This window comes from Alligator mississippiensis, chromosome 8 (assembly GCF_030867095.1).
Source record: "Alligator mississippiensis isolate rAllMis1 chromosome 8, rAllMis1, whole genome shotgun sequence".
In the NCBI taxonomy this organism is placed as follows: Eukaryota; Metazoa; Chordata; order Crocodylia; family Alligatoridae; genus Alligator; species Alligator mississippiensis.
Genome location: NC_081831.1, coordinates 29,085,127 through 29,110,147, shown reverse-complemented (window position 1 = coordinate 29,110,147; position 25,021 = coordinate 29,085,127). Strand labels below are relative to the sequence as shown.

At 58.2% G+C, this 25,021-nt stretch overlaps 3 protein-coding genes across 4 annotated transcripts; 2 read left to right on the top strand and 1 right to left on the bottom strand.

The window, feature by feature from the left end:
* The first annotated feature begins 822 nt into the window (after nt 1-822).
* LOC102559269 (selenide, water dikinase 2) lies at nt 823-5,110 on the top strand. The gene is made up of 8 exons (XM_059732594.1): nt 823-1,112; nt 1,254-1,357; nt 1,560-1,667; nt 2,697-2,851; nt 3,049-3,139; nt 3,220-3,319; nt 3,599-3,811; nt 4,271-5,110. The coding sequence occupies exons 2-8, from the start codon at nt 1,262-1,264 to the stop codon at nt 4,507-4,509; spliced, it is 1,002 nt and encodes a 333-aa protein (XP_059588577.1). The 5' UTR covers nt 823-1,112; nt 1,254-1,261; the 3' UTR covers nt 4,510-5,110.
* A 174-nt stretch (nt 5,111-5,284) lies between these two features.
* On the bottom strand, nt 5,285-9,902 carry IKBKG (inhibitor of nuclear factor kappa B kinase regulatory subunit gamma). 2 transcript variants are annotated; one of them, XM_006274247.3, is made up of 14 exons: nt 9,527-9,902; nt 9,039-9,229; nt 8,841-8,930; nt 8,458-8,568; nt 8,200-8,264; nt 7,919-7,975; nt 7,698-7,809; nt 7,489-7,607; nt 7,266-7,418; nt 7,050-7,146; nt 6,792-6,941; nt 6,462-6,604; nt 6,256-6,323; nt 5,285-6,047 (listed from the first exon to the last, which is right to left on the bottom strand). In XM_006274247.3, the coding sequence occupies exons 1-14, from the start codon at nt 9,681-9,683 to the stop codon at nt 5,899-5,901; spliced, it is 1,662 nt and encodes a 553-aa protein (XP_006274309.2). In that variant the 5' UTR covers nt 9,684-9,902; the 3' UTR covers nt 5,285-5,898. The 2 variants fall into 2 exon arrangements, with proteins under 2 accessions (XP_006274309.2, XP_019353684.1); XM_019498139.2 differs by lacking the exon at nt 7,919-7,975.
* A 98-nt stretch (nt 9,903-10,000) lies between these two features.
* G6PD (glucose-6-phosphate dehydrogenase) lies at nt 10,001-17,254 on the top strand. The gene is made up of 13 exons (XM_006274244.4): nt 10,001-10,299; nt 10,714-10,841; nt 12,449-12,486; nt 12,563-12,671; nt 12,845-13,062; nt 13,514-13,672; nt 13,768-13,893; nt 14,017-14,110; nt 14,669-14,855; nt 15,198-15,433; nt 16,158-16,234; nt 16,305-16,397; nt 16,543-17,254. Exons 1-13 carry the CDS (start codon nt 10,218-10,220, stop codon nt 16,631-16,633), a joined length of 1,638 nt encoding a protein of 545 aa, XP_006274306.1. The 5' UTR covers nt 10,001-10,217; the 3' UTR covers nt 16,634-17,254.
* The last annotated feature ends 7,767 nt before the right edge of the window (nt 17,255-25,021 follow it).

The following is a 25,021-nucleotide window of genomic DNA, read 5'->3' as shown; positions in this document are numbered from 1 at the left end:
CAGGGACACTGTGGGACACACCCCCCCCCAAGGCCATGACGGGGAGTGGAGCAGTGTCCCGAAGCCCACGGAGCCTCATTCAGGGCAGGCAGTGGCTCCTCCCCGAGGTGAGTTAAGGCAGAGATGGAGACTGGGACAGTGGGCTGGCGCAGGCTCCGCCGACTCTAGGGAAGTGCTCCACTCCCCAGCCCTGATGCAGGGGAGTGAAGCACATCCCCGGAGCCAGCAGAGCCCACTCCAGGCTCCAGCCCGTCTCCGGCCCCCCGCCTCAGCCCCCAGCCTCCAGTTCCCAGTTCCAGCCTCCGGCCCCAGCCTCTCGGCTCCAGCCCCAGCCTCCAGTCCCCAGTTCCATCCTCTGGCCCCCAGCCTCTCAGCTCCAGCCCCAGCCTCCGGCCCCCAGCCCCTGGCCTCCAGGCCCCAGACACCAGCCCCCTTTGATAAGCGTCCCACGCCGGAGCAAGGCGGTGCGCTACTCCTTAGAGGGAACATTGTACGCAGGCCCCGGGGAAGGCGCTGCCCGAGATACAGCCTCTCGTGCAACTTAGGTATTTTCGCCAGATGAGAACAGAAGAATCCTAACAACACCTCCACGGGGAGTCACAACAAGCCCTCGGCACGCGCCTGAAAGGCTGCCCACTCTCGCGTTATTCGCTTCGCTCTCCGCGGGGGAGGCGCGAGCAACTACATCTCCCGTGGTGCTTTGCGAACATGCGCACTAGCACAGACTGAGACGCGCAATTTGCTCTTCGAAGTGGGCGTCGGGGAGGGGGGGATTCTCGCGAGACTAGCGGCAGACCTCGCGCCGGGCGGAAGTGGCTGCCCAGGTTTCTGGTCCAAGATGGCGGCGCTGGCGGGTTCCCCTTCGGCCGCAGCGTTGCAGTCTGCGGCCGCCGCCACCCCGGCCCCACCGCCGCCTCCGGGCTACCGGCCCTTCGAGCCTGAGGCTCTAGGGCTGAGCCCGGGATGGCGCCTCACCGGCTTCGGGGAGCTGCGCGGCTGAGGCTGCAAAGTCCCGCAGGAGACGCTGCTCAGGCTCCTGGCGGGACTCGGCGGAGCCCGCGCGGCCGGGGAGGGTCCCGTGTCCGAGCCCGGCTCCTCCCCCCCCGCCCTCGGTGAGCGCCCCGCGGTCAGAGCTGGGGTTGGGGGATGGCATCGATTCCGGGGAGGGTGCTGGGCCGAGCCCGAGGCCGCTGGTGTTGGCGGCCAGGACTTGGTAGCAGCCTCCGGTGGCGGCTGTTTCTTGTCCCCTGTAGGAATCGGGATGGACTCGTGCGTCATTCCCCTGCGGCACGGGGGCCTCTCTCTGGTGCAGACCACGGATTTCTTCTACCCTCTCGTGGAGGATCCTTACATGATGGTGGGTCCTGCTGGGGGCAGTCCCCAGAACTGAGCCCCTTGGTGGAACAAGTGGCCTGCATGACACCCTCGCAGGAGCTGAAGACAGTCTGTGGCAGAGGGAAAGGGGGCAGGGACAGGCCAGCTGGCTGCCCTTGGCTAGTGGGAGTGTTTGGGGAGCCTGGAGCTAGGCCTGAGGCGCAACCCACATGTCCCTGTCCTAGGGTCGCATCGCTTGTGCCAACGTGTTGAGCGATCTCTACGCCATGGGCATCACAGAGTGCGACAACATGCTGATGCTGCTCAGTGTCAGCCAGAAGATGACTGATGAGGTGAGGCTGGGGGGGCAGGGTTCCTCACAGCTTTCCCTCTGTGACCCATGTTCCTACCTCCCGCGAGTCTTGCTTCTCACTGCTAGTGCAGCTTGGATTCCCAGGCCCCAGCAGCACAGTTTGGTTTCCCTGCCATTGCCCAAATCTGGTCTTTGTGTCAGGGTCCTGAAGTTGGCTGATGGAAAGGAGGGGAAGAGCCTTTGATTTGGGCCTGATGCCAGTGGAGGGGGAAAGATCCACTTGGGTTTCATGCACATTCCTTCTCATTGCAATTACCTGCGTACTCCCCTGCCATGTGTCCTGTAGGCAGCTCCCAGCAGAATTTCTGAGCCCTTTGTCCTGCACCCTTCTTTCTTTACCTTAGTTCAAAGCCTCCCTCATGTTTGTTTGCTTATAGCCAGAGCCTCTAGACTCCTTTGTCCTTCCTTCTCTAGGGTCAGCTGCAGGAAGGCTTTAACAGGTTTTGTGCATAGGGAATAAGCAGTAGGTCTGATGTCTCTGGACTTCATTGAGGCTTTGGAGGCTGCCTTGTGTGTAGCCAAGCTTGAGAAACATGGTGCTGAGGAAACACCTCATGGCTGGGAAGTTGTATCCAATCATTAACAATGGTTCAGTAGCAAAGAGGCAGCAGTTAGGGGCTGCAAGAGTTTGTCTCAAGCCAAGTACCATCTTAGGGATTGTGGAGCTAGAGTAGAGCATGTACTGTGTTGTCAACTGCTGCAGGCGCTTAGTAGGATGGGGATAGAATGGAAACTGCCTGCAACTGGTTAGGAAAACTTCTAGCTTTATCTGCAGCATGATAGGACTAAGGACAAGTGCAAAGTTGTTGGTATGTGTGTCTGTCCTTCCAAGACCAGCTGTTCCCCACCTCCATGCCAGTTCCCTCTGCATGGAGCACAAGCTCCTGGTGCAGATCAGGTTCTTTGCCCCACTGCTGCCTCTGGAGTGTCCATTCCCCACCTCCCCAATAGCTGAAGTGCCACCATTTCCATTTGGTGCTTTGCCCTGATCTCTTTCCCAATTCTCTAGGAACGTGAGAAGATCATGCCACTGATCATCAAAGGTTTCCGGGATGCTGCTGAGGATGGCGGCACATCGGTGACAGGTGGTCAGACTGTGATGAACCCCTGGATCATTGTTGGGGGTGTTGCCACTGTGGTCTGCCAGCCCAATGAGTTCATCATGTGAGTTGTGGGGGGGAGGCGGGGGACACTCCAGAGGCTGGACCTCTGCTGCCCACAGGACTGGAACAGGCTGCAGGTGGGCCCTGGTGCTATGCACAAGCTGCCTGCCTGAAGGACAGGGTTTGGAGGGGTGGCAGGGGGCATGGGGGCCTGGCAGGTGGAGCAAGGCGTGCAGCGCATGGTCGCATCCTTTCCAGGCCAGACAATGCAGTTCCTGGCGATGTGCTGGTTCTCACGAAGCCCCTGGGCACACAGGTGGCTGTCACCGCTCACCAGTGGCTGGATAATGTATGTACTCCCCAGCCCTTGTGAGCTCCCTATAACACCCCTCCCCACCCACATTTCATACACTCTTGCTTCCTCTCCAGCCTGAGCGGTGGAACAAGATCAAGCTGGTGGTCTCCAAGGAGGATGTGGAGCTAGCCTACCAGGAAGCCATGTTCAGCATGGCCATGCTGAACCGAACAGGTCGGTGCCATGGCAGGGGCTGAGGCTCCAGGGTTTATGGCACCCTCTCCCTCCTGGTACCTGGGCATGGGGCACAGAACCAGGTTGGAACAACAGCCAGCCTGTACCATGGCAGGAACGAGCAGGCCCTTCCCCCCACCCCCACCCCTTCCTTGTGGAAAGCAGAGAGTGCCTTGGCCAGAGAGCAGGAGGATGACTAGCAGGAGCCAATGCTTTCGGGCTGGTGTATGAGGCTGTACTAAGTCCTCCGCTCACCTACCCCCCCCCCCCTTTCTTCAGCGGCCAGCCTGATGCACACTTTCAACGCTCACGCAGCCACGGACATCACGGGCTTCGGGATCCTGGGCCATGCGCAGAACCTAGCCAGGCAGCAGCGCCATGAAGTTTCTTTTGTCATCCACAATCTGCCCATCATTGCCAAGATGGCTGCAGTCAGCAAGGCCTGCGGGAACCGCTCCGGGCTGCTTCAGGGCACGTCTCCGGAGACCTCAGGTAGGGCAGGGTGGCCCCTTTACCCCTTGTTTGTCAGACAAGGTGCCCTGGTCAGGCCAAGCATGAGTCTTGAGAGTCTGTGTCTTAAGGGCAATATAGGTCTGGGTGGGCCAGCTGCAAGGCCAAGGCAGCACAGGAATGTTGGGTGCAAGAGTTCAGGTGACGGGGGCTGGGGAGAGTGCAAGAAATTGGCACTGGCAAGTAGGGAGGGGTCCAAAGCAAACCCCTCCACCCTCAGGAGTCTGGTGACCTTGGTCACTGACTTTCTAGCAGCTGTTCTGAGCCTGTACGCACCCTCACTCCCCTGCACTGGCCTGCGTACCTGCGATGGTGTCCCTAGCTAGAGCCTGGATTTCAGCCTTCCCAATGGCCAGGCATTCACTGGGGCAGGGAAAGGAGCGGTACTGAGGTTGAAGGCTAGGGAAGCATTCCTGCTTACATGGCACCCCATCTCTGTAGGGGGGCTTCTGATCTGCCTACCCCGGGAGCAGGCCGCACGCTTCTGTGCTGAGATCAAGTCCCCCAAGCATGGTGAGGGCCACCAGGCCTGGATCATCGGCATCGTGGAAAAGGGCAACCAGACTGCACGCATCATTGACAAGCCCCGCATCATCGAGGTGATGCCTCGGGGGGCTGCAGCCACTGCCTCACCCACCGACAACACAGCTGGGGCCAGCCCTGAGGGTGCTGCCTCCTGAGAACGTCGAGCCCCCTTCCTCTGGGCCCTGTAGCTGCTGGAGTTAGCTGGGCACCTCAGCTTTGGGAACGGGAGCTGGTTGCTTTATCTCCTACAGGGGCCTGCCAAGCTCAGCGCAGCTCAAGGAGGATGGTAACTTGATCCCTTTCCCCAGGCCAAGGCCACTGGCCCCAGGATGCTGCCTCCCTCCCCACATGCTGATTCCAGGGCACGTGGCTGATTAATTCCAGCATGTGACAGGTTAATTATTGAGGGCAAATGCAGGCAGAGCTGGTGTCACTGCTACTGCCCCTCAACTGCAGGTGATTGATATCTGTCTGGAATTATTTATTGCAATATATCTGCTTTCCTTGGGGGGCCCTCCCTGCCTCTGCCAGACTGAGCAGCTGGTAGGAATGGTGGGAGGGCTTTGGTTTAAGCCACTCTGGCTGGGCCCAAGCCTCCCCCCTCTGCATGAAGTTCCTCCCCTTAAACCCGTCCTGGGGCCAGGAGGAGCTGAAGACCCTGGAGGGGGAGGGGAGGGGCAGTCGCATCCAGCCAGGTGGGTTATTTCTGGAGTTGTAAATTCTTGGTGATTTATTCAATAAATGTCAGTTTCTAGACCTGCTGTGGGTGTTGCTCTGTGGTGGCAGCAGCAGGGTGAGCTTCTGAGGGGTGGCTTTTGCCAAGGAACAAGCCCTGCAAGGAGTAGTGGGGGCCATTTTTGAGATGTCTAGGTGGTGCAGCCAGGAGCCCAGGGGAGGGGCAGGAGGACAAAGGACCTGAGGTCAAGAGACTCAAATTGGACTTCAGGATTTAATCAATATTAAAAGAAGGTGAAAGCCTAGGCCCAGCCCCTACAGCAGGAGGTCAGTCACAGGGATGAAGAACCAGGGGGCTTGTAGAAGTACAAGGGCAGTGAGATCATTGTAAGGCACTGAGTGGTGAGCGTAGGGGCAAATAGAGAGTTTATCCCTATCCAGTGTTCATATTTCTAGGCCAAGCTGAGTAGCAGCATAGGCTCCTCCCTGAGGCAGGGGCTGAAGCTTCCTGCAGCCCCCTGGGCTGACTAAAGAAACAGGCCATCAGATACAGGAAAGGGAGAAACATGCCAGTCCATCTGTCTGTCCCCCCAGCCTTGAGTAGCCTCATCCCTGAATTACAGCAGATCATTTTCAATGTTGCATCAGGCAGGAACCCAGCCCTTCCTGCTTCTCCCACCCCAAAGGCACCAAGGAGGCCAACAGGAAGCATGAACCCAGGCACCTAGAACCAGCATGACACTGATCAGGTGAGGGGTACAGCTATTGGGGTGGAGGCAGGAGATACAGCCCTTGCTGGTCCTCCATGGGGGAGGGAAGGGGGAAGCAGAGAGCAAGCAGGCCAGGCCCCCCCCAGTCTTCTCCAGGCATCACTTGATGCAGTCCATAACGTGGATCTGAAGTGTGTCCATGTCGGGTGCCTGATACTGGCACTTGGGGCAGCAGAAATCTGGCTGCTCCTCAGAGATGCTCCCCTGATGCGGTGCAGCCTGGTATGGCCCCACAGCCAGGGGGTAAGCTGCAGGAGTAGGGTGGTGGGGAAGAACCACAGACATGTACATCAGCATCTCCTGCTCTGTTGTGCCATCTCCAGCACCCACTACTGGCCCATGATGATGACCCCCCCCCCAAGAAGTTGAGCCCCAGTGCTGCTACCGTCTATATGGCAAAGGGTATGACACGAGACTGAGACACCCTAGGGAGGGAAGGTTCCTCTAGGCACTCACCTGTTGGGGGCACAGGCAGAGGTGGGCGCACCTCTGAGTGTCGGTTCCGCATCTCCTCCATCAGGGCCCTGGAACACAGTTGGGGACAGGGTCAGGTGCAGACCAGAGCCCTTATGCTTGTGTTGGGTGCCAGGGAACTGGTTCCCATTCTCACCCCCTCCCCAGCCTCTCTGCGTAGCCCAGGTGGGAGGCACAGGGTGTCTCACCGCGTGGTGCCGGCAGCATCAGCTTTTAGCACCTCATAGTCACGCTGCAAAGTTACTAGCTGCTCCTGCAGGTCCTCACGCTGACCATGCAGCTGCTCCCGTGCCTGCCGCTCCGCCAGGAAGTCAGCCTTGTAGATGTCAGCCTTGGATGGGGACAGGTACTTGAGTATTCACCTGCACCTTTGGCCTATGGAGCACCCCTCAACCCCATCCTGGCCAACATGGGTAACTAGACTTCCCAGCCCACCTTCCCATGCCTGCAGCCCCACATCCTGTCCAGACATCTCCCAAGGAAGGAAGGGGGGCAGGACATGCTTCCAAAAGCCCCACCTGGGCTTTGAGCACGGGGATGGTCTCCAGCACAGCCCGGTGACGCTCAGCCTCCTCCTTGAGCTTGTCGATCAGCTCCTGCTTGGCTACCAGTGCCTCTTCTGCCTGCTGCAGCTGCTGCGACAGCTCATCCAACTGCCACTCTAAGGCCTAGATAGGTACATGTGGTCTATGCTGCTGTCCCCTACCACCCTGGTGATGCAGCCCCAAGGCCAGGAGGATGACCCACAAACACGCGTGCCCCTGCTGGGGACCCACCTGGGCCCTCTTCTCGCCCTCTATGCTGTTCTTGATGTGGCTGTCATATTCCTGGAAGAGCTGGTGATAGGCCACCTGCAGCTGTGCCAGCTTCCGTCTGCAACAAGCAGACCATGGGGGTGTTAAAGGCAGCAGGTTGGACCTTTTCCACCAGCTCCAGCTCTGCCACCCCCAGCAGGTCCTCCTGGCATCCTTCCCACCTACCCCCCGCCTCACTTCTCCTCCGTGGCGCCCTGCCGCTCCACACGCAATGCTGTCTCCAAATTCTGGGCCTGTAGCCGCAGCTGGTCCAGCTGCACCCCATGCTGCTCCTGCAGAGCCTCCACGTCCCCCTCCAGCCGTCGGCACTGTTCCACAGCTGTCCGTGCCCTGCAAGGAGGCAGGGTATGAGCCAGTGCCCAGCCTTGGAGGTACCCTACACCCCCTTCGACACACTCACCGCTCTGCCAGTGCCTGCTTCTCATGCATGCAGGTCTCCAGCCGGCTCTGGCTCTCTTGCAGCTCACCCAGCAGTGAGGTCACCTGGGCCTTCACCGAGACCCTGTCTTCTGTCACCTGCTGTGGGGAGCAGCTGAGGCTGCATCAGCCCCAGCCTGCAGAGGCCCAGCTTGGATGCCCCTGCCCCAAGGGTGAGAGGGTAGTACTCACCTCCAGCTGCTTTCTTAGGGCCTGGAACTGCTGCTCTGTCTCCTGCCCCTGTGCTTTCAGTTGGCTCAGGTCCTCCCTGGCTGATGCCAGCTGCTGCTTCAGCTCAGCACACCTGGGGAAAGGGGGGGGGGGGGTGATAGTGACTGGTACAGTGCACCCATACTGCCTACCCCCCTTCCCCCAGGGATTCCATGGCACCCCCTGGGCTCCACTCAACACACTTGTTTTCAGTTTCCTCTAGCTTCCTGTGCAGCTCCTCAGCCTGGTCATCTCTGATCCTGGATTTGGGGTGGGGGGGGCAAGACAAAAGGGTGAGGAGCCCCCAGAGGGGGTTGCCTGCTTCACAGACACAGCCATCCTGCCCCCAACCCCTGTGCCTTTTCCCAAAAGGAGGCAACTGAGTGATCCAGGATCATCCCTCATCTTTGGGGAGTGGAAGGAGCATGGTGGGGCACCTGCAGGCTTCTTCCAGCCCCCCACTCAACACATGCATGGTTCTTACCTGTTGTTCCCAGCCCCTTGCAAGGATTCAGTCTTCAGGAGCTGCTCAGCTAGGGTACCGCTCTCCTGAACACACCAGAAACTGTTCAGCGCTGGCCCCAACCCCCATCACCAGCTCAACTGCCTGCCCTCCCCCCCCAGGAACAGGTGTCATGTCCTGCCACAAGGGGCCACGCTGCCTCCCTCAGTGGCCCCATCTCAGCTCACGGAGACAGGAGTCAGCCCAGATGCCTCCAGACCGCACCTCCAATACCCTCACCTTGACCAGCAGCCTCTGCTGCTGGGTCTGGTTATGCAGTGGCTTCTCTCCCAACAGGAGAGTGTCTGCTTCCTTCAGCACTGCCTGGTTCTCCTTGCTACGGTCAAGAGCCTGGGGGAGAGGGGAAGCAGGGTGGCAGGCAGGGGATGAAGGCCAGACATGTGTGCACCCCTGCAGTGGCTGCCTGTGTTCCCTCCAGCATCTTCTGCTGGGAGACAATAGGCCTAGCCAACCCCTCCCCTCCTCCCAAGCCCCCCCAGCCAGATCCCTTCCCCCTCAGCTGTTTAGGGGGATATGGAGCAAAGTTAAGATGGAGACAAACACGGGCACAGCAACCCAGACATCTAGGCTCATGCAGAACCTCTGGCCCCAGAAGCACTCACCATCAGCGCTACAGGCGTCTCATGGGTGAGAGTCACGGTGTCAGCCTCATCCAGCCCAGCTGGCTCCAGGGTGCATAGCAAGGATGGAGGCTGGGGGGGAGAATGAGACAGTGTCTCGGAGACCTTCTCCACGTGCCCCCAAGGAAGAGGGTGAGTGGGAGTGAGGGAGACCCACAGCATGACCCAGACCCCCAGTACCTGGCAGGCGCTGCGCAACCACTCAAGCTGTCGCCGCACCTCCAGCTGTTCATTCTGCAGCTGCTGCACCAGGGTGCGGGCCTCATGGAAGCGCAGCAGAAGGAAGTCACGCTCCTCACGCCGCATGGCCTGAACTTGCTGGAACTCCTGGCATCGCAGCCGTAGCGCTTGGTTGCCCTGCCGCAGAGCCTCTGCCAAGCCACGGGGGGAGCACAGAGGTGTCAGGACCCAGCCACACCCTCCCTGGAGCACCCTTCACCGGCCCCCAGCGCCACACTTTCACCAGCCCCAGATTGGGGAGGGGGGTTGCCGCTGCCCAAAGGCACTGTGGACTGCGTGCTCCTTGCCTGCTGAGGCCTCTTCAGGGGCACCGGGGAGGCCAGGCCGAGGCCGGAGCCTGGGCCCAGCCCAGGAAACAGCCGACGGCCGGGAGAGCCAGGTCGCGAGGGTGGACAGAGAATCCCCAGCCGAGCTCCCAACCCCCTTACCCTTGAGGTCCTGGTTCTCCGCGGCCAGGCGCTGCCAGGCCTCGGGGTCCGGCGCCTGGGGCAGGGCGTTGGCGTCAGCATCACCCGCGGGGCCGGCCCCATCACCGCCCCCGGGCGCCACCATGTCCGCGCTGCGCCGCCGGCGGGTCCCGCTCATCCAGCCCCGACGGGCCCCTTTGGGCGGAGGCGTGGGGGGGACGCCTCAGTTCGCTTGTTCTGGAATCAGGGCCCCGGACGTCTGGGTCCCACCCCTGTGGCGGGGCTCGGACGCTCAGGCCCCACCTCCAGGTGGGGGGAGGTCTGCCGCGATACCTGGCCGCTCTTGCGCCACTCCCGGCCCCGCGCCGTACTTCCTCCTTCCGGTCTCGGTGTTTTGTTTACCCCGGAAGTGTTACTAAGACGACCCGGAGCCGGAAGGAAGTTGGGAAGGGGCGTCGGGAGTTCAATGCACCATAGTCGGGAACTTCCGCCTCGGTATCTGTCATGGTGGTGCAGAGCGTGAGGCTGTGATGTCAGAGGCTTTGTGACAGCTCTCCCCGCGCCTCCCTTCCCTAATCTGGACGCTAGGTGGCCTAGCCCGGGAGAGCGGGGTTCAGTCGCGGGGCGAGCCAACCGATCGGCTTCGTCGCTGATTGGCTGGAGCGGAGAGGCAGGTCCGCGCTGGCTGCGAGGCGTGGCCGCAGCCTTGGCAATGGGGAGCCGCGAGCGGCGCCGCGACCCTGATACCGGCCACGGTCTGGATTCTTCTACGACTCCGACTCCGCAGCGGGCAGGTAGCAGCGGGTGCATGGTCCCCTCCCGCGGGGCGGGGCGGGGCTTGGGCACCTGGTCCCTTTCCCGGGGGACGGGGGATCCCGGACACGTGGGCCCTGTGGTGATGGCCCCTGCCCGAGTACCGTTGCGCTGGGGCTTCTCCGCTCCCTCCTGCCCCAGCCGAGCCCGCCCGCCACTTCCTCCTTTCCTGCCCCCCTTCCCCTTCTGCTTCCCCTTTCCCCTTCTGCCCCACCCCCACTTCCCTTTTCCCCTCTGCGCGGCCCAGCCCTTCCCTTCTCTTCTCTAGCCCGGGCCTGTTGCAACAGGTGGGACCTACCTGGTTGGCCCGGCCGGGCCAGGCCAGGTGCCCCACCCCCGGCGCGTGGGCATGGGCCAGGCTGTCCCTGCTACACACCCCATTTCTTGCCCATCAGACCACACCATGGCCAAGCCACAGGAGCTCAGCCGCTCACAGGTGTGCGGGATGCTACGCCAGGAGCTGTGCCAGGGGCAGGACTTCCACCCCACTGATGCACATGTCTTTGTCATCCTTGGTGCCTCTGTGAGTAGTTCCCCTGTTGCCCCTGTCCACTGCTAGGGCCCCAAGCCCAGGAATGGTGTTGGGGTCAGGGCCTGGAAGCAGCCCCCGAGCTTAGGGCCCTGGAGCATGGCAGGGGCATCTCCATGGGGCCGTGCCCCTGCCCTCCCCCTGCATACCACCAGCCCCAGATGTGTGTGCCTGCCCCCTCCAAATACTACTAACTTCTGGCCCGGTCTCCTGCCCCCAGCACCCTCTGCCCCATGGCCAGAACAGTGCTCTTCTTTCCCTGGGGGGTTCCCACTGTCTCCCAAGAGCCTCTCCCTGTTGAGGGGGGTTGGGAGGAGTGACAACCTCCTCTGCTTCTATACTGCTTATTTGTGCACACAAGGAACTCAGGTATCCAGGATGCAAACCAGTTCTCCCTCTCTGCTGTGCCACGCTGGGGGCTGGGAGTGAGGTTGTGACCCTGGGAGGGTAGCTCCTAGCACCTGGGTCCACATATCCACATAAGAGAAATAACCAGGCACTCCCTAGGGGACCCAGGCTTTCAAGGGCTGGAGCCAGGCATGATGCAGCCCTGGGGTGGTGGAGATGGCCTGACCCCTTCTCCCTCCCACCAGCCTCGCAGGCTGGTGCTTTCAAACCCATTGCCCTGAGGTCACCCTCCCACCCTAGGGGAGCTGGTGCCTCCCACCTATGCCATCTGTGCCTCATGCTGCTGCTCCAAGCGTGGCCCCAGCAGGAGATTTTGGGTGGGTGGAGGTGGGGAGCGGACAGAGGGTACCCTGAGCACCCATTGCTGGGGGTGTCAGGGGAGCCTGGCTCTGCTAAGTCACCGTGAGTGCAGTCCTTGTGTCCCAGCCTGCCCCAATTAGCATGGGCCATGGAGCAACACACACACACCCCCTCTCCGTGGAAGCTACATACAGCTTCAGGGGCAGGGGATATTGGGAGAGGGTCTAGGACATACTGAGCCCTCCTTCCTGAGCCAGGATTGGGACCAGAGAAGCCTGGGGGCTGGGCAGTCAGCCAGCCAGTGCCCTGGGTAGGGGGAGGTTCTCCCTTGCCTTGAAGTGGGGAAATGGAGGCAGCCCTGGAGCTGGGCCTTGGGACCCTCCTCCCCCACCCCAGGCAGGTTTGGTGAGCTGTTGAGTGTTTGTGGTAGATAAAGGGCAGATAAAGGAGGTGCCAACACCCAGTGAGTCTCTGGCTGCCAGGGGATGCCTGGCTTCTTGCCAGCACCACCCCCCCATGCTTGCCTTTTGTCCAGGGCCCAGCCCCCTTGACTCAGCAGATTCCCATTGCTTAGCAATCCCAAATCTACCCCTTCCCTGCCCCTGGGCAGGCACAGCCTGGCATCAGTCCCAGTCCTATTGGGTGGCGTGAGAAGGCCGGCCACTGTGGGCGGGGGTAAGCTGCCCTGACCTAGATAGAGGCACAAAAGTCTCACAACAATGGGGCCAACAACAGTGCTGTGTCAGGAGAGGGGAGCAGGGTACAGCCCTTGGGAAAGGGACTGGGTTGGAGGGATCCTGGGCTGTGCCCCATTGTGATACCCCCCCCCCCCCCCCCCGCTTTTCTCTCTCTCTCTCTCTCTCTCTCTCTCTCTCTCTCTCTCTGTCCCCAAGGGCGACCTGGCCAAGAAAAAGATTTACCCAACAGTCTGGTAAGTGCCGATCCCTGCCCCCCATCCCTCTCCCAGCATTCCCACAGCCCTAATACACTGCCCCCTTCTACCACAGGTGGCTATTCCGTGACGGACTTCTGCCTGATGACACCTACGTTGTTGGCTTTGCCCGCTCTCAGCTCACCGTGGCTGACATCCAGCGTCAGAGCGAGCCCTACCTCAAGGTGGGCAAGCCCTACCTCTGTTCCTGCCCCAGAGCTGGGGTCTTGAGGGGGTGGATCCTGCAGCAGGGTGTTGGAGGTGGGAAGCTGTTTTGGGGTCCTCCCATGCCCTGGGGCTGGGCTCGTGTGTTGGGGTCTGGGTTCCTCTAGTGACAGGGCTTCTCCCCATGTGACAGGTGGTGCCAGAGGAGCGGGAGAAGCTGGAGGCCTTCTTCGCCCGCAACAGCTATGTGTCAGGGCGCTATGATGAGCCCGCAGCCTTTGCCCACCTGGACGCCCACCTGCGCAGCTTGCCCAAGGGCAGCCAGGCCAACCGGCTCTTCTACCTGGCCCTGCCCCCCAGTGTCTATGAGGATGTCACCCACCACATCAAGGAGGCCTGCATGGGCCAGGGGTGAGGTCGGGGGGCAGCAGGCCTGTGTGTGGCAGGCATGAGGTGCTGGGGGCTGAATGAGGGGGTGGAGGCAGGCCTGTGTGGAGTGTGGGCTGGGGAATGATATGGAAGGGGTCTATGTGGGGTAGGGGCAAGGGGTCAGAGGGCACAGGGCTGGTAGTGAGGGGCTGGGGACTGAATGGGGCAGGCCTGCATGGACCAGGGGTAAGGGGGTGGTGGCTGATGGGGAGGCAAATCTGTGTGGGGCAGGGGTGAGGAGCTGGGGAGCAGAGGTGGGGGTCAGAGGCCATGGAGCTGGAGGATGAATGGAGGGTGTGTATGAGCCAGGGGTGAGGAGCCTTACGGGGGTGGGGCTGGCAGGAAATCACAGGGCGGGGAGATGGGTGGCAGGGTTCAGGGCCAGCCCAGGCTGCAACCACACGTAACATGCCCCCTCCACCCCCTTCTCTAGGAGTTGGACACGGGTAATTGTGGAGAAGCCATTCGGCAAAGACCTAGCAAGCTCAGACAAGCTGTCAAACCACATCGCGGGGCTCTTCCGTGAGGACCAAATCTACCGCATCGACCACTATCTGGGCAAGGAGATGGTGCAGAATCTCATGGTGCTCAGGTCAGCACAGGGGAGGCCAGTCCTTGGCTGTGGGGACATGAGACCCCAACCCCTCCTATAGCCCTTCACGCACCCTGTGCTTTCCTCCTGGGCAGGTTTGGGAACCGGATCTTCGGGCCCATCTGGAATCGGGACAATGTGGCCTGTGTCATCCTGACCTTCAAGGAGCCCTTTGGCACAGAGGGCCGTGGCGGCTACTTTGATGAGTTCGGCATCATCCGGTAAGCCAGGGCAGGGCACTCAGAGCAAGGTGGGATGGTTGGGGGCCATGTTCTTAAGGCAGAGGGAAGGGCTGTGGAACTGGCACTGACCCCCCTCCCTTCCCCCCATCTCCCACCCGGAAGCGATGTGATGCAGAACCACCTGCTGCAGATGCTCTGCCTTGTGGCCATGGAAAAACCAGCTTCCACCCACCCTGATGACGTGCGGGATGAGAAGGTGGGCACCAGGATGTCTGGGGGGCTCCAAGCCTGGCCTGACCCTGGGGGGATCTATCACATGCGGTGGGGGGGGATCCGTTCTGACCCCACAGGGGAGCCAACAAAGTCTGGAAGCTGGGGAAAGAAACTGGACACCCTCAGCTCTGCTCTGGTGCTGGGAAAGGGTCTTGGAGGCAGGAGAGTCACTGCAATGTCAACAGCTCACTTCCTCCTTGTTCTTTCCCTCCTTTCCCTGTCCAGTGTCCCAGCACACATGCTTTATAATCCATCTGTTTCTCCTCAATCCATTCTCACCCCTGCCATCCTCACATGCATCTCTTCCACATCCCTGTAGTCCATCACCATGTGTGTTTATTCTGGAATTTACTGACAATGTCAGTCATGCCAAAGGTGGGGAGGGGAAATTCCATCCTGATCCCATAGGGCAGGCAGCAAAGCCCAGAAGCCTGGGAAGGAAACTGGCCATTCCCTGCTCTGCTGCAGGGCCTGGGAAGGGAGCTGGAGGGGGTGGTTTCTGCCCGTTTCCTTGACCTGCCCCAGGGGCCTGTTCCCACAGGTGAAGGTGCTGAAGTGCATCTCACCAGTGGGGCTGGGTGATGTGGTGCTGGGCCAGTATATGGGTGACCCCACAGGGCAGGGTGAGGCATGCCAGGGTTACCGCGACGACCCCACTGTGCCCCCTGGCTCCAACACTCCCACCTTCGCTGCCGCCACCCTCTATGTCCACAATGAGCGCTGGGATGGTGAGTACCCTTCTTTTGGGTTGGGGCGGGAGCTGTGCTTTATCCCCTTGCTCTGGTTAACCCCTTCCTGTATGTACTGGTGCTCTCTGTAATGCTGAGTACCTGTTGGGCAAGGTGGAGGCTTGTTTTGTTTAACCCCTTCCTGTCTGTACTATTTCTACATGTGTGCACAAGAGTGGGGAGAGAACCCGCTGTCCTTAACCCCCTTACTGCCCTCAGGGGCACCATCTGTGCTGTAGGGGAGGTGGTTTCCTCTATTTAACTCCTTCCTGGCTGCACAGTAGCTGTCTGTTCTGCTGGGGAAATGAGACTCTGATGCCCTTAACTGCTTCCCACCCACAGGGGTGCCATTTGTGCTGCGCTGTGGGAAGGCATTGAACGAGCGCAAGGCTGAGGTGCGGCTGCAGTTCCGGGATGTCCCAGGTGACATCTTCCAAAACCAGTGCAAGCGCAATGAACTGGTGGTGCGGGTGCAGCCCAACGAGGCCGTCTACACCAAGATGATGACCAAGAAGCCTGGCATGTTCTTCAACCCCGAGGAGTCTGAGCTCGATCTCACTTATGGCAGTCGCTACAAGGTACCACCTCCTCCTCCAAACCCCCTTCCCCCCACCCCCGTCCCGGATTGATGGCTCCCACACCCACCTGGCTCCCACTGCCCTCCTGCAGTTGCTCTAAGGCCAGAGTATCGCAGCCAGGCAGTCCAAAGACAAGTTTGGGCCCAACCATGTGGCCTGTTGCAAGCCTGCCCCAGGGGAAGCCAGGGGATGAGGATGTCAATGTCTGGCCACTGCCAGGGGGGTTTGATGCACTAGAAAGACCCCAGGCAGATGTTAGAGAAAGGCAGAACCTCCCCCAGCCTGTGCCAGTCTGAGTAGGGGATGGAATTCCTTCCTGACTGCAAGACCGTATCAGTGACCCTGAGCAGAAGGGCAAGATTCTCTAGCCAGGTTTGAGTCCCAGCAGGAGCATTGACACGACCCTGTCACATCCCCAAGCATGGGCTGCAGCTAACACACAGACAGGCTGAGAAATAGGGTGGGGTTGGGAGGGAAACGACCCTTGTGACCCATCACCATGGATGGTGCTCACTATATGTGACGCTACTGGAACTATCGATGATGCTAGTGTGTGTAGGGGAATTTCTTTCTAGCCCAAACACTTGGGAAGGAAACCAGATGCCCCCTGCTCTGCCGTGCAACCTGGGGACAGCCAACGGGACCTACCTCTCCCCTCCACCTGAAGCTGCAGGCCACCCAGCTCAGCTAATGCCCCCCATCCTCCCTACCCCATCTCCCCCAGGATGTGAAGCTGCCAGATGCCTATGAGCGCCTCATCCTGGACGTCTTCTGCGGGAACCAGATGCACTTTGTGCGCAGGTGGGTGCTGGCCCTGGCCCCCTGCCCCCCCTCCCTAGCTGGTGTCTCTGATACTGTCGCTCCCCCTCAGCGATGAGCTGCGCGAGGCCTGGCGCATCTTCACCCCCCTTCTGCACCAGATCGAGGCTGAGAAGGTCAAGCCCATCCCCTATGTCTATGGCAGGTGAGGGCCATGGCTGGGGCCTAGCAGGGTATGGCTGGGCCAAGGAGGAGGGTTCGAGGGCAGGGCTGGGGCTGCCCCATTTCCACCCCCCCACGCACAAACACACAGTGCTGACCTGAGGGTGGCTGGGGGGTCTGTCTTCCAGCCGGGGCCCCCCCGAAGCAGACGATCTGCTGAAGAAGGTTGGCTTCCAGTATGAGGGCACCTACCGCTGGGTGAACCCCCACAAGCTCTGAGCTCTGGCGTCTGCTGCTGTCCACCTCCACCTGTGATCCCCCGCCCCCAGCTCTGTTTAGCCGTGGTCCCTGATGGGGGCAGAAGGATTCCCTCCCCCACTCTAAGACCAGGGCTGGGGAAGGGAGTGTAACTCCTAACCTCTCTGCCAGCTGCTAAGACCAGGTGTGTCATACATGCACTCCCACCCGCAACCCCCCACCTCCCACACAACCAAACACACCTACACCCTCCTTCCACACATCTATGCTCCCATACATATACTCTCGCACTCAGCAATACCCACCCTCCCATACATATACTTTTACCCACCCACACCCACTTCCATACACACCTAAACTCCCCCCATCACACCCACACCTACACTCTCACTTCCTCCCCACACACAGACACACACTCCCACAGACACTACCATTCACCCAGACACGCTTCCCACCCCCACAGCCCCACTCCTACTCCATGAGACTTTGTGGGGCTGGTGACAGGGACCCCAACCTGTTGGGATTCTGCACTCCACAGCCCCCACCCATTGCTGCCTGCTTTGCTGGTAACATTCCAGCCCCGGCCATGGCACCGGGGCCAGGCACATGCTGCCGACATGTTAATAGAGATTGTGGCCATCACTGTTTGTCTGTCCATCTGTCTCAATACCTGTGGGTCATCTCCCTGCTGAACCACACACCCCTTTCCCCCCACAACATCCTAGCACAGACCAAACCCAACCAGGTCTCAGCCCATTTATTTGGCAAGGTGAGGAGAAGGGGTACTGCTCCCCCAGCTTTTTCCCCCATGTCCCCCATCCCGTTATCAACCACACATGAGAATTCAGGGTGCCTCCCCCTGCCTTGCAACCAGAGCACTACCCTGGCTGGCCAGAGCTTTTCCAGGTAGGGTGCCTTCAGGGAGCCTGCCTTAGCCAAGACTCCTGGATTCTCTATGGCCTAGGCAAAGAACTGAATGAGATGCTTGCTTGTGCATGCTGCATGGGGAGGGCAGAGAAATAGGGAAGGGGGTTCAAACCTGGACTCCCTGTCCCCACCCCTCAAAAAAAAAAAAAAAAAAAGCTGAGCCTGGCTAGGCCTCTCAGGGTCATGCCACACTGGGATACTTCCATGGCAGTAGAGGCAGCTCCTATCATCCCCCAGGGTTGCTCCCACGGGAGTCAAGGTGGGGGAGGGGAGGGGAAGCTGACCTAACCATGGTGTTGGACTGGGACAGGGTCTTACCCTCACAGACCCAGGAGCAATAGCTGCCCGTCCCATTCCCGCTCCACCCCCAAATCCACAGCCTGGCCAGGATCCCCTTGCAGCCACCCTCCTGCTCCCCCACCTCACTGGCCTTGGTGTGGTCCAGGGGTCTAGGGCACAGGGGGGAAAAGTGCAGATGCAGTGCACACTCATGAACAGCAGGTTGAACTGGAGGGAGGGCCGGGGGGTGGTCAGTGTCTTTGCCACCTGTATGGCCCCCATGGCCCCTTGCATGTGGTTGTAATAGCTCCCAGGCCTGGCCCTACTTGTGATGGGCCATAGACCCCTCCCTCCTCAGCAGTCTCTTTGTTCCATGCCCTGTCATGGCATTCCTGATGCATCATCCTGGGCCATATGTCCATCCATCTGTCCCCCAAGTCCTTCTGACCACCTCCCCCACTGCCTGGGAGCTGTACCCTGATCACGCTGGTCCTTATCTACCTGTTACCACTATCTGTACCTGGACATGCTGGTCTGTATCCTCTCTTGTCTGCCCCTATCAGTCCATATCCACTTCCCAGCCTGTACCTGTGTGCATTGGTCCATATTTCCCTGCGCACCCACAATCCATACCTGGATGTGCTGATTTGTATTCACTCCCTGACCTGTATCCATGCTCCCCCACCTCTGTACTTGGTCATGCCAACCTGTATCCACTCTCTTCTGGTCCATATCTTACCTCCCCCAAACCATACGTTGTCACATTATATGAGCTCTGTATCCACCCCCAGGTCCATACCTGGTCTCACCAGTCCATATCTGCCGCCTCCCCAGTCCGTACCTAGTCTGCATCCACTGCAACCTGATCAATACCTCCCCCCCGCCACCCTCCATCCCTAGTTACATCTGTATCCACCCCCCACCCATGCCTGGTTACACCAGTCCTTATCCACTCCCATCCCTGCCCCCTATCTGTACCTAGTCTCACAAGTTCATATCCAACCCCCTAGTCCATACCTGGTTGCACCATAGTTTCTAGGGTCATAAGGGACTTGAACAGATCATCAAGTCCACCCTCCTGCCCTGGACAGGAACGAGTGCTGGGGTCATAACACCCCAGCCAGATATCTATCCAGTCTCCTCCTCTTGAAGACCCCCAAGGTAGGGGAGAGCACCACCTCCCTTGGGAGTCCATTCCAGAGCCTGGCAGCCCTAACCGTAACGCCTCCTGATATCAAGACTGAACCTGCTGTCAATCAATTTGTAGCCGTTATTCCTTGTTATCCCAGGTGGTGCCCAGGGGAACAGAGCCTCACCAATTCCCACTGGTCCTCCCAGTGAGTTTATAGATGGCCATCAGATCCCCTGTCAGTTTTCTCTTGTGGAGGCTGAATAGATTCAGGCCCTTTAGTCTATCTTTGTAGGGCCTGGTCTGCTGCCCCCTGACCACCAGTCCTTAGCCACACCCCCTGGTCTGTACCCACTCTTGTCTGTACTTGGTCATACTGGTCCCCAGTCCTACACCCTGGTCCATATCCACCCCTGCCTCCAACCTGGTGGTACCTAGTTGCTCTGTTGTGGTGGCTGAAGTGGTGCAGAAAACCGAGGCCAAACACTGGTGCATGAGCACAAGACTGACAGTGCAGGGCACACAAGGTATGTGCAGGGCAAGAGCCCCTCAGGGCTGAAGGCAGGTGCTGCTCATGCCCATCAAGTTCAGGATCATGAAGTGCCTCACCTCCCAGTACCACTCTGGTCCACCTGGAGAGGTGCAGCCTTCACTGCCGGAGTCTGCTGGGAGCTTGCGTCACTTGAGGGAGGGGCATGGCTCTGTTACCATATTTTCTTGTATATACTGCACACCTTCCCTTGGGCACTGAGGGAGATGGATGCTTGTTTTTCCTACCATGTTTTTTTACATATGTTGTGCACCTTTTATGACGTAATTGGGGGGGGGCAGGGATTAGAGGCGCTGTCCCGCACTAGCCCCAGCTCTGCGCCCCCTGCCCAACCAGAATCCAGGCATCAAAGACAATGTGCAGAGCAGAGGTGACAGGGTCCCACGGTGGCAAAGCAGAGGCAGTCTGAAGAACCTAAATGGAAGGAGGGCAGGGTGATGAGGGCCCCCGCTCCCTTACCAGAGCCCCCACCTACCCCAGTACCCAGGGATGATGCCAATGCGCAGTGGTGCAGGGGCAGCTTTGAGCACCGGTGGGGTTACTGGCCTTGTGATGGGCCCATAATAACAGCCTGTGGATCACTCTGTTGAAAGTGCCGTCCCCCCAGTATGGGCCTGTGCTCCCTGCAAATCCCAGTACAGACCCCAGACAGCCCCAATAACCCCCCCATATCAACTGGTGCCACTATATTGCTCTTCCCAGTTCCAGTACAGACCAGCATCCCCAGTAGTGACCAGTGTCTCCCAATATGAATTGTTGCCCCCTGCTGCCATTTCCAGCCCCCAGCCCAGAGTCCCCCAGCATGGACTGGTGCCCATTCCCCACCCATACAGACCATGCTGACAAATGCAGTGCTGGAGGCTTCTACCCCAGAGCAGGGTGAGGCCAGACCCCAATGATGCCATCAGCTCCAGGGCCCAGTGGTGCCCATGCTCCTGCCACACAGAAAACTTAGCAGGGGGATGGAGGGGGGCTGGAGGTACTCTAATCCCCAGTCCCCCCCACCCCCACCCCTTGGCCCCCAGGGTTTGGTTTAATCCAATGTCATATACAACACACCAGATATACCATATTGTTTCATATTCAATACACCCATTACCGTATTGTCTCATATACCACTCACCTGATAGCATATGGTCTCACATACAACATTCTCATGCCATATTGCCCCATGTACAACAAACCCTAGAATGGAAATAGATCCAGAGCCACAAGAAAACCGCAGCATCTAGGCCTCCTGCTGCCACCTACCCCCCCCCCCCCACCCCCCAAAATGGCCTGTGAAGAAGTTGGGCTCAATGCCTGTCACCACTGACCCCTGCCAGCTGCACCACGACTATCTCTGCCACCAAGATGCATAAATCTTCATCTGAAAGTGATTTTGGGGGTGTGGTTAGGTCCCAAGTGCCTGGGTTCCCTTCTCCCAAGCCCCTCCCTGCCGAACTGCAGCCCTGGGAGCCCAGACACCTGGGTTCTCTGCTGGCTCTGGGAGGGGCACAGGGGTCGGGCTGGTGTTACAGACACAGAGTCCCCCACCCGCTTCCTGCCCCAAATGTTTGGTGCCAGCACCATTCAAACCGGTACAATCAGTCTGGCAGTCTCCAGGGGCTTCCTGGTTTAAAGTGCAGTTTAGCCATGCCAGACTGCGAACTGACAGCACCCCAGCCATAGTGCTAGGAATATAGACCCAAATAAGGAACTGAAATTTGGGCTGGGATGATATCTACTAATACTTCTTTGGCCACCCCAGACCACATCTCTGTGCCACAAGGGGACTCTGATGGACATCTCTAAAAAGAGACTTGCAAAGTGCATTTTGGCCGAGCCAGGCTGCCAACTGACACCACTCCAGCCACTGTGCTAAATATACGGACCCAAATAAAGAACCGGATTTTGTGCTGGGATTATAGCTAGAAATCCTTCTTGGTCCACCCCATGCCATTCCTCTGTGGCACTGCGGGACTCTGCTGGACATCTCTGACCAGAGACTTCCTGAGTTCCTGGCCAAAACCAGGGTTTAGCCATGCCAGGCTGCCAATTGACAGCCCCCCAGCCACTGTGGTAAGTATATAGACCCAAATAAGGAACTGGATTATGGTCTGGGATTAAAGATAGAAATCCTTCTTAGGCCTCCGCAGAACATGTCTCTGTGCCAGCGGGGGATGTTCCTGGACATCTCTGATGAGGGACTTGCCTGGCCCAAAGCACAGTCTGGCCATGCCAGGCTGCCAATTGACAGCCCCCCAGCCACTATGCTAAGTATATGGACCTCGATAAAGAAACTGAATTTTGGGCTGGGACAATAGCTACAAATCCTTCTTTGGTCAACTAACAGCACCCCAGCCACTGTGCTAAGTATCTGGACCCGAATAAGGAACTGGATTTTGGGCTGGGGTTATACATAGAAAACCTTCTTGGGCCACCACATAAAATGTCTCTGTGCCATTAGTGCATGCTCAGGACATCTCCTACCAGAGACTTGCCTGGCCCAAAGTGCCCTTTGACTACGCCAGGATGCCAAGTGACACCACCCCCTCAGACACTGTGCTATATATATGGGCCCGAATAAGGAACTGGATTATGGCCTGGGATTATAGCTGGAAATCCTTTTTAGGCCACTGCAGAACATGATTCTGTGCCAGTGGGGGATGTTCCTGGACATCTCTGACAAGGGACTTGCCTGGCCCAAACCACGATTTGGCTGTGCCAGGCTGCCAATTGACAGCCTCCAGCCACTGTGCTAAGTATATAGACCCAAATAAGGAACTAGTTTATGGGCTGGTATTAAAAATAGACATCCTTCTTTGGCCACCCCACACCATGCCTCTGTGGTACCTGGGGACTGTCCTGGATATCTCTGATCAAAGACTTGCCTAGCCCAAAGTCCAGTTGGCCGTGCCAGGGTGCCAACTGACAGCAGCCCTGCCACTGTGCTAAACATATGGATCTGAATAACAGACTAGATTTTGGGCTGAGATTATAGCTACAAATCCTTCTTGAGCCACCCCCCACAATGTCTCTGTGCCACCAGGGGGACTCTCCTGGATATCTCTGACCAGAGATGTGCCTGGCCCAAAGTGCCATTTGGCTGTGACAGGCTGCCAATTGATAGCACCCCAGCCACTGTGCTAAATATATGGGTTTGAATTAGGAACTGGTTTCTGGGCTGGGGTTAGAAATAGAAATGCTTCTAGGCCCATCCCACACCATGGCTCTGTGGCACCAGGGCACTCTCCTGGACACCTCTGACCAGAGACTTGCCCAGCCCAAAGTTTGGTTTGGCTGTGCCAGGCTGCCAACTGACAGCACCCCAGCCACAGTGTGAAATATATGGACCAAATAAGGAACTGGATTATGGCCTGGGATTATTGCTGGAAATCCTTCTTAGGCCACTACAGAACATGTCTCTGTGCCAGCAGGGGATGTTCCTGGACATGTCTGATGAAGGACTTGCCTGGCCCAAAGCACGGTTTGTCCATGCCAGGCTGCCAATTGTCACCACCCCCCAGACACTGTGTTAAGTATATAGATCCAAATAAGGAACTGGATGTTGGACTGGGACAATAGCTACAAATCCTTCTTTGGCCACCCCACACCATGCCTCTGTGGCACTGTGGAACTCTCCTGGACACCCTTGACCATGGTTTTGTCTGGCCCAAAGAATGCTTTGGCCATGCCAGGCACTAGTTCACTCACCAACTGCATGTACTATTTACATTGCTACCAATAAGGAGCTGCCCTTCTGCTGGGTTCATGGGGCAAAACCCTCATGGAATCATTCTAGAACCTGTCCCCACCACCAAGGAGCCTCCTGAAGAAACCTGGGCATGTCCCTGCTCAACACAATGCTAGCTTTTTGAGTGTAAGCCTGACACCCAACCATTAAAACCTTTATGTTGCTGTTCCACCAGGCACTGGTTGGCAGGACAAATGGCTGCATGCAAATATAGGGCACCAGTGACGGACCCCTGCTCCGACATGTGGTATTTAGTATGTGTCAGAACAGACTCAATTAATCGAGTTTGTTGCCAGTCAGCTGAAGTGTGATAATTAGTGCACTCCAGCAGTCTCTGCATCATGTGTATTCATGGCTGGGAGCTGTCAATTGGCAGCCTCTGCATCATGTGCCCATGTTTCAAAATGGCAGCAGCAGCGCTTTAACTAAAGCTTTTTGAATCAGCTTTGTTAAAGCACCCTCACTGCCATTTTGAAGCATGGGATGCTGAATACTTGTGACACTGTGGGTGCTTTAATTAGAGAGGCTCTGGGAGATGTTCTATTTAAAGCACCCTTCTCCCCATCCCAGAACATGTGTATAGAGGCCCCTAGGGATTTTTCAAAAGTATTTCACATTTATCTCTAACCACCACCCAGAAACTTGGCAAAATAACTTAAAGCTGGGTGTTCTAATTTAAAGCAACCTGTTCATTCACTAGATTTCATAGATTTCATAGACATTAGGGCTGGAAGGGACCTCGGAAGATCATCGAGTCCTGCCCCCTGCCCAAAGGGCAGGAAGTCAGCTGGGTTCATAGGATCCCAGCAAGATAAGCATCCAGTTTGCTCTTGAAGATGTTCAATGTAGGCGCTTGAACTACCTCCGGTGGCAGGCTGTTCCAGACCTTGGGGGCTCGGACAGTAAAGAAATTCTTCCTTATGTCCAGCCTGAAACGGTCTTGTAGTAGTTTATGACCATTCGACCTAGTCGTCATCCCTTGGGGCGCTCTGGTGAACAACCGTTCCCCCAGATACTGGTGGTCACCCCTGATAAACTTATAGGTGGCCATCAGATCACCCCTGAGCCTGCGCTTTTCCAGGCTAAAGAGCCCCATGGCTCTCAGCCTGTCAGGGTCTGCTTCCCTGACCTCTGATCATGCGCGTGGCTCTCCTCTAGACTCTCTCAAGCTTCTCCACATCCTTTTTGAATTGTGGAGCCCAAAACTGGACGCAGTACTCCAGCTGCGGCCTCGCTAAGGCCGAGTACAAGGGGAGAATGACGTCCCGGGATTTGCTTGAGAAGCATCTATGGATACAAGCCAGCGTTTTGGTCGCTTTACTAGCCGCAGCATCGCATTGCAGGCTCATGTTCATCTCGTGGTCAATGATGATCCCCAAGTCTCTTTCTTGCATACTGCTAGCCAACATAGCACTGCCGAGCCTATAAGGATGCTGTGGGTTTTTCTTCCCAAGGTGGAGAACCTTGCATTTATCGGCGTTGAACACCATCAGATTCTCCTCCGCCCACTTACTGAGCCTGTCCAGGACAGCCTGGATCACCCGCCTGTCTTCTGGTGTGGATGCTTTGCCCCAAAGTTTGGTGTCATCGGCGAACTTGGCCAGTCCGCTTCTGACTCCAGTGTCCACATCATTAATGAAGATGTTGAACAGTATGGGTCCAAAGACAGAGCCTTGGCAGACCCCACTGGTCACAGGACACCATGGTGAGTGACTTCCATCAATTACTACCCTCTGGGTCTGACCACGGAGCCAATTTTCCAGCCAGTGGATCGTGGAGGACCCAAGG

Excerpts from the sequence above, each read along its gene's own strand:
- G6PD (XM_006274244.4), top strand. The coding sequence starts at position 10,218 with ATGGGGAGCCGCGAGCGGCGCCGCGACCCTGATACCGGCCACGGTCTG. Across the intron at positions 14,856-15,197 it reads CCACAATGAGCGCTGGGATG|GGGTGCCATTTGTGCTGCGC; the intron begins GTGAGTACCCTT and ends TCCCACCCACAG. Across the intron at positions 15,434-16,157 it reads CTTATGGCAGTCGCTACAAG|GATGTGAAGCTGCCAGATGC; the intron begins GTACCACCTCCT and ends CATCTCCCCCAG.
- LOC102559269 (XM_059732594.1), top strand. The coding sequence starts at position 1,262 with ATGGACTCGTGCGTCATTCCCCTGCGGCACGGGGGCCTCTCTCTGGTG. Across the intron at positions 1,668-2,696 it reads GCCAGAAGATGACTGATGAG|GAACGTGAGAAGATCATGCC; the intron begins GTGAGGCTGGGG and ends CCAATTCTCTAG. Across the intron at positions 3,140-3,219 it reads CTCACCAGTGGCTGGATAAT|CCTGAGCGGTGGAACAAGAT; the intron begins GTATGTACTCCC and ends CTTCCTCTCCAG.
- IKBKG (XM_006274247.3), bottom strand. The coding sequence starts at position 9,683 with ATGAGCGGGACCCGCCGGCGGCGCAGCGCGGACATGGTGGCGCCCGGG. Across the intron at positions 7,976-8,199 it reads CAAGGGGCTGGGAACAACAG|GATCAGAGATGACCAGGCTG; the intron begins GTAAGAACCATG and ends CCCCAAATCCAG. Across the intron at positions 7,419-7,488 it reads AAGCAGGCACTGGCAGAGCG|GGCACGGACAGCTGTGGAAC; the intron begins GTGAGTGTGTCG and ends GCCTCCTTGCAG.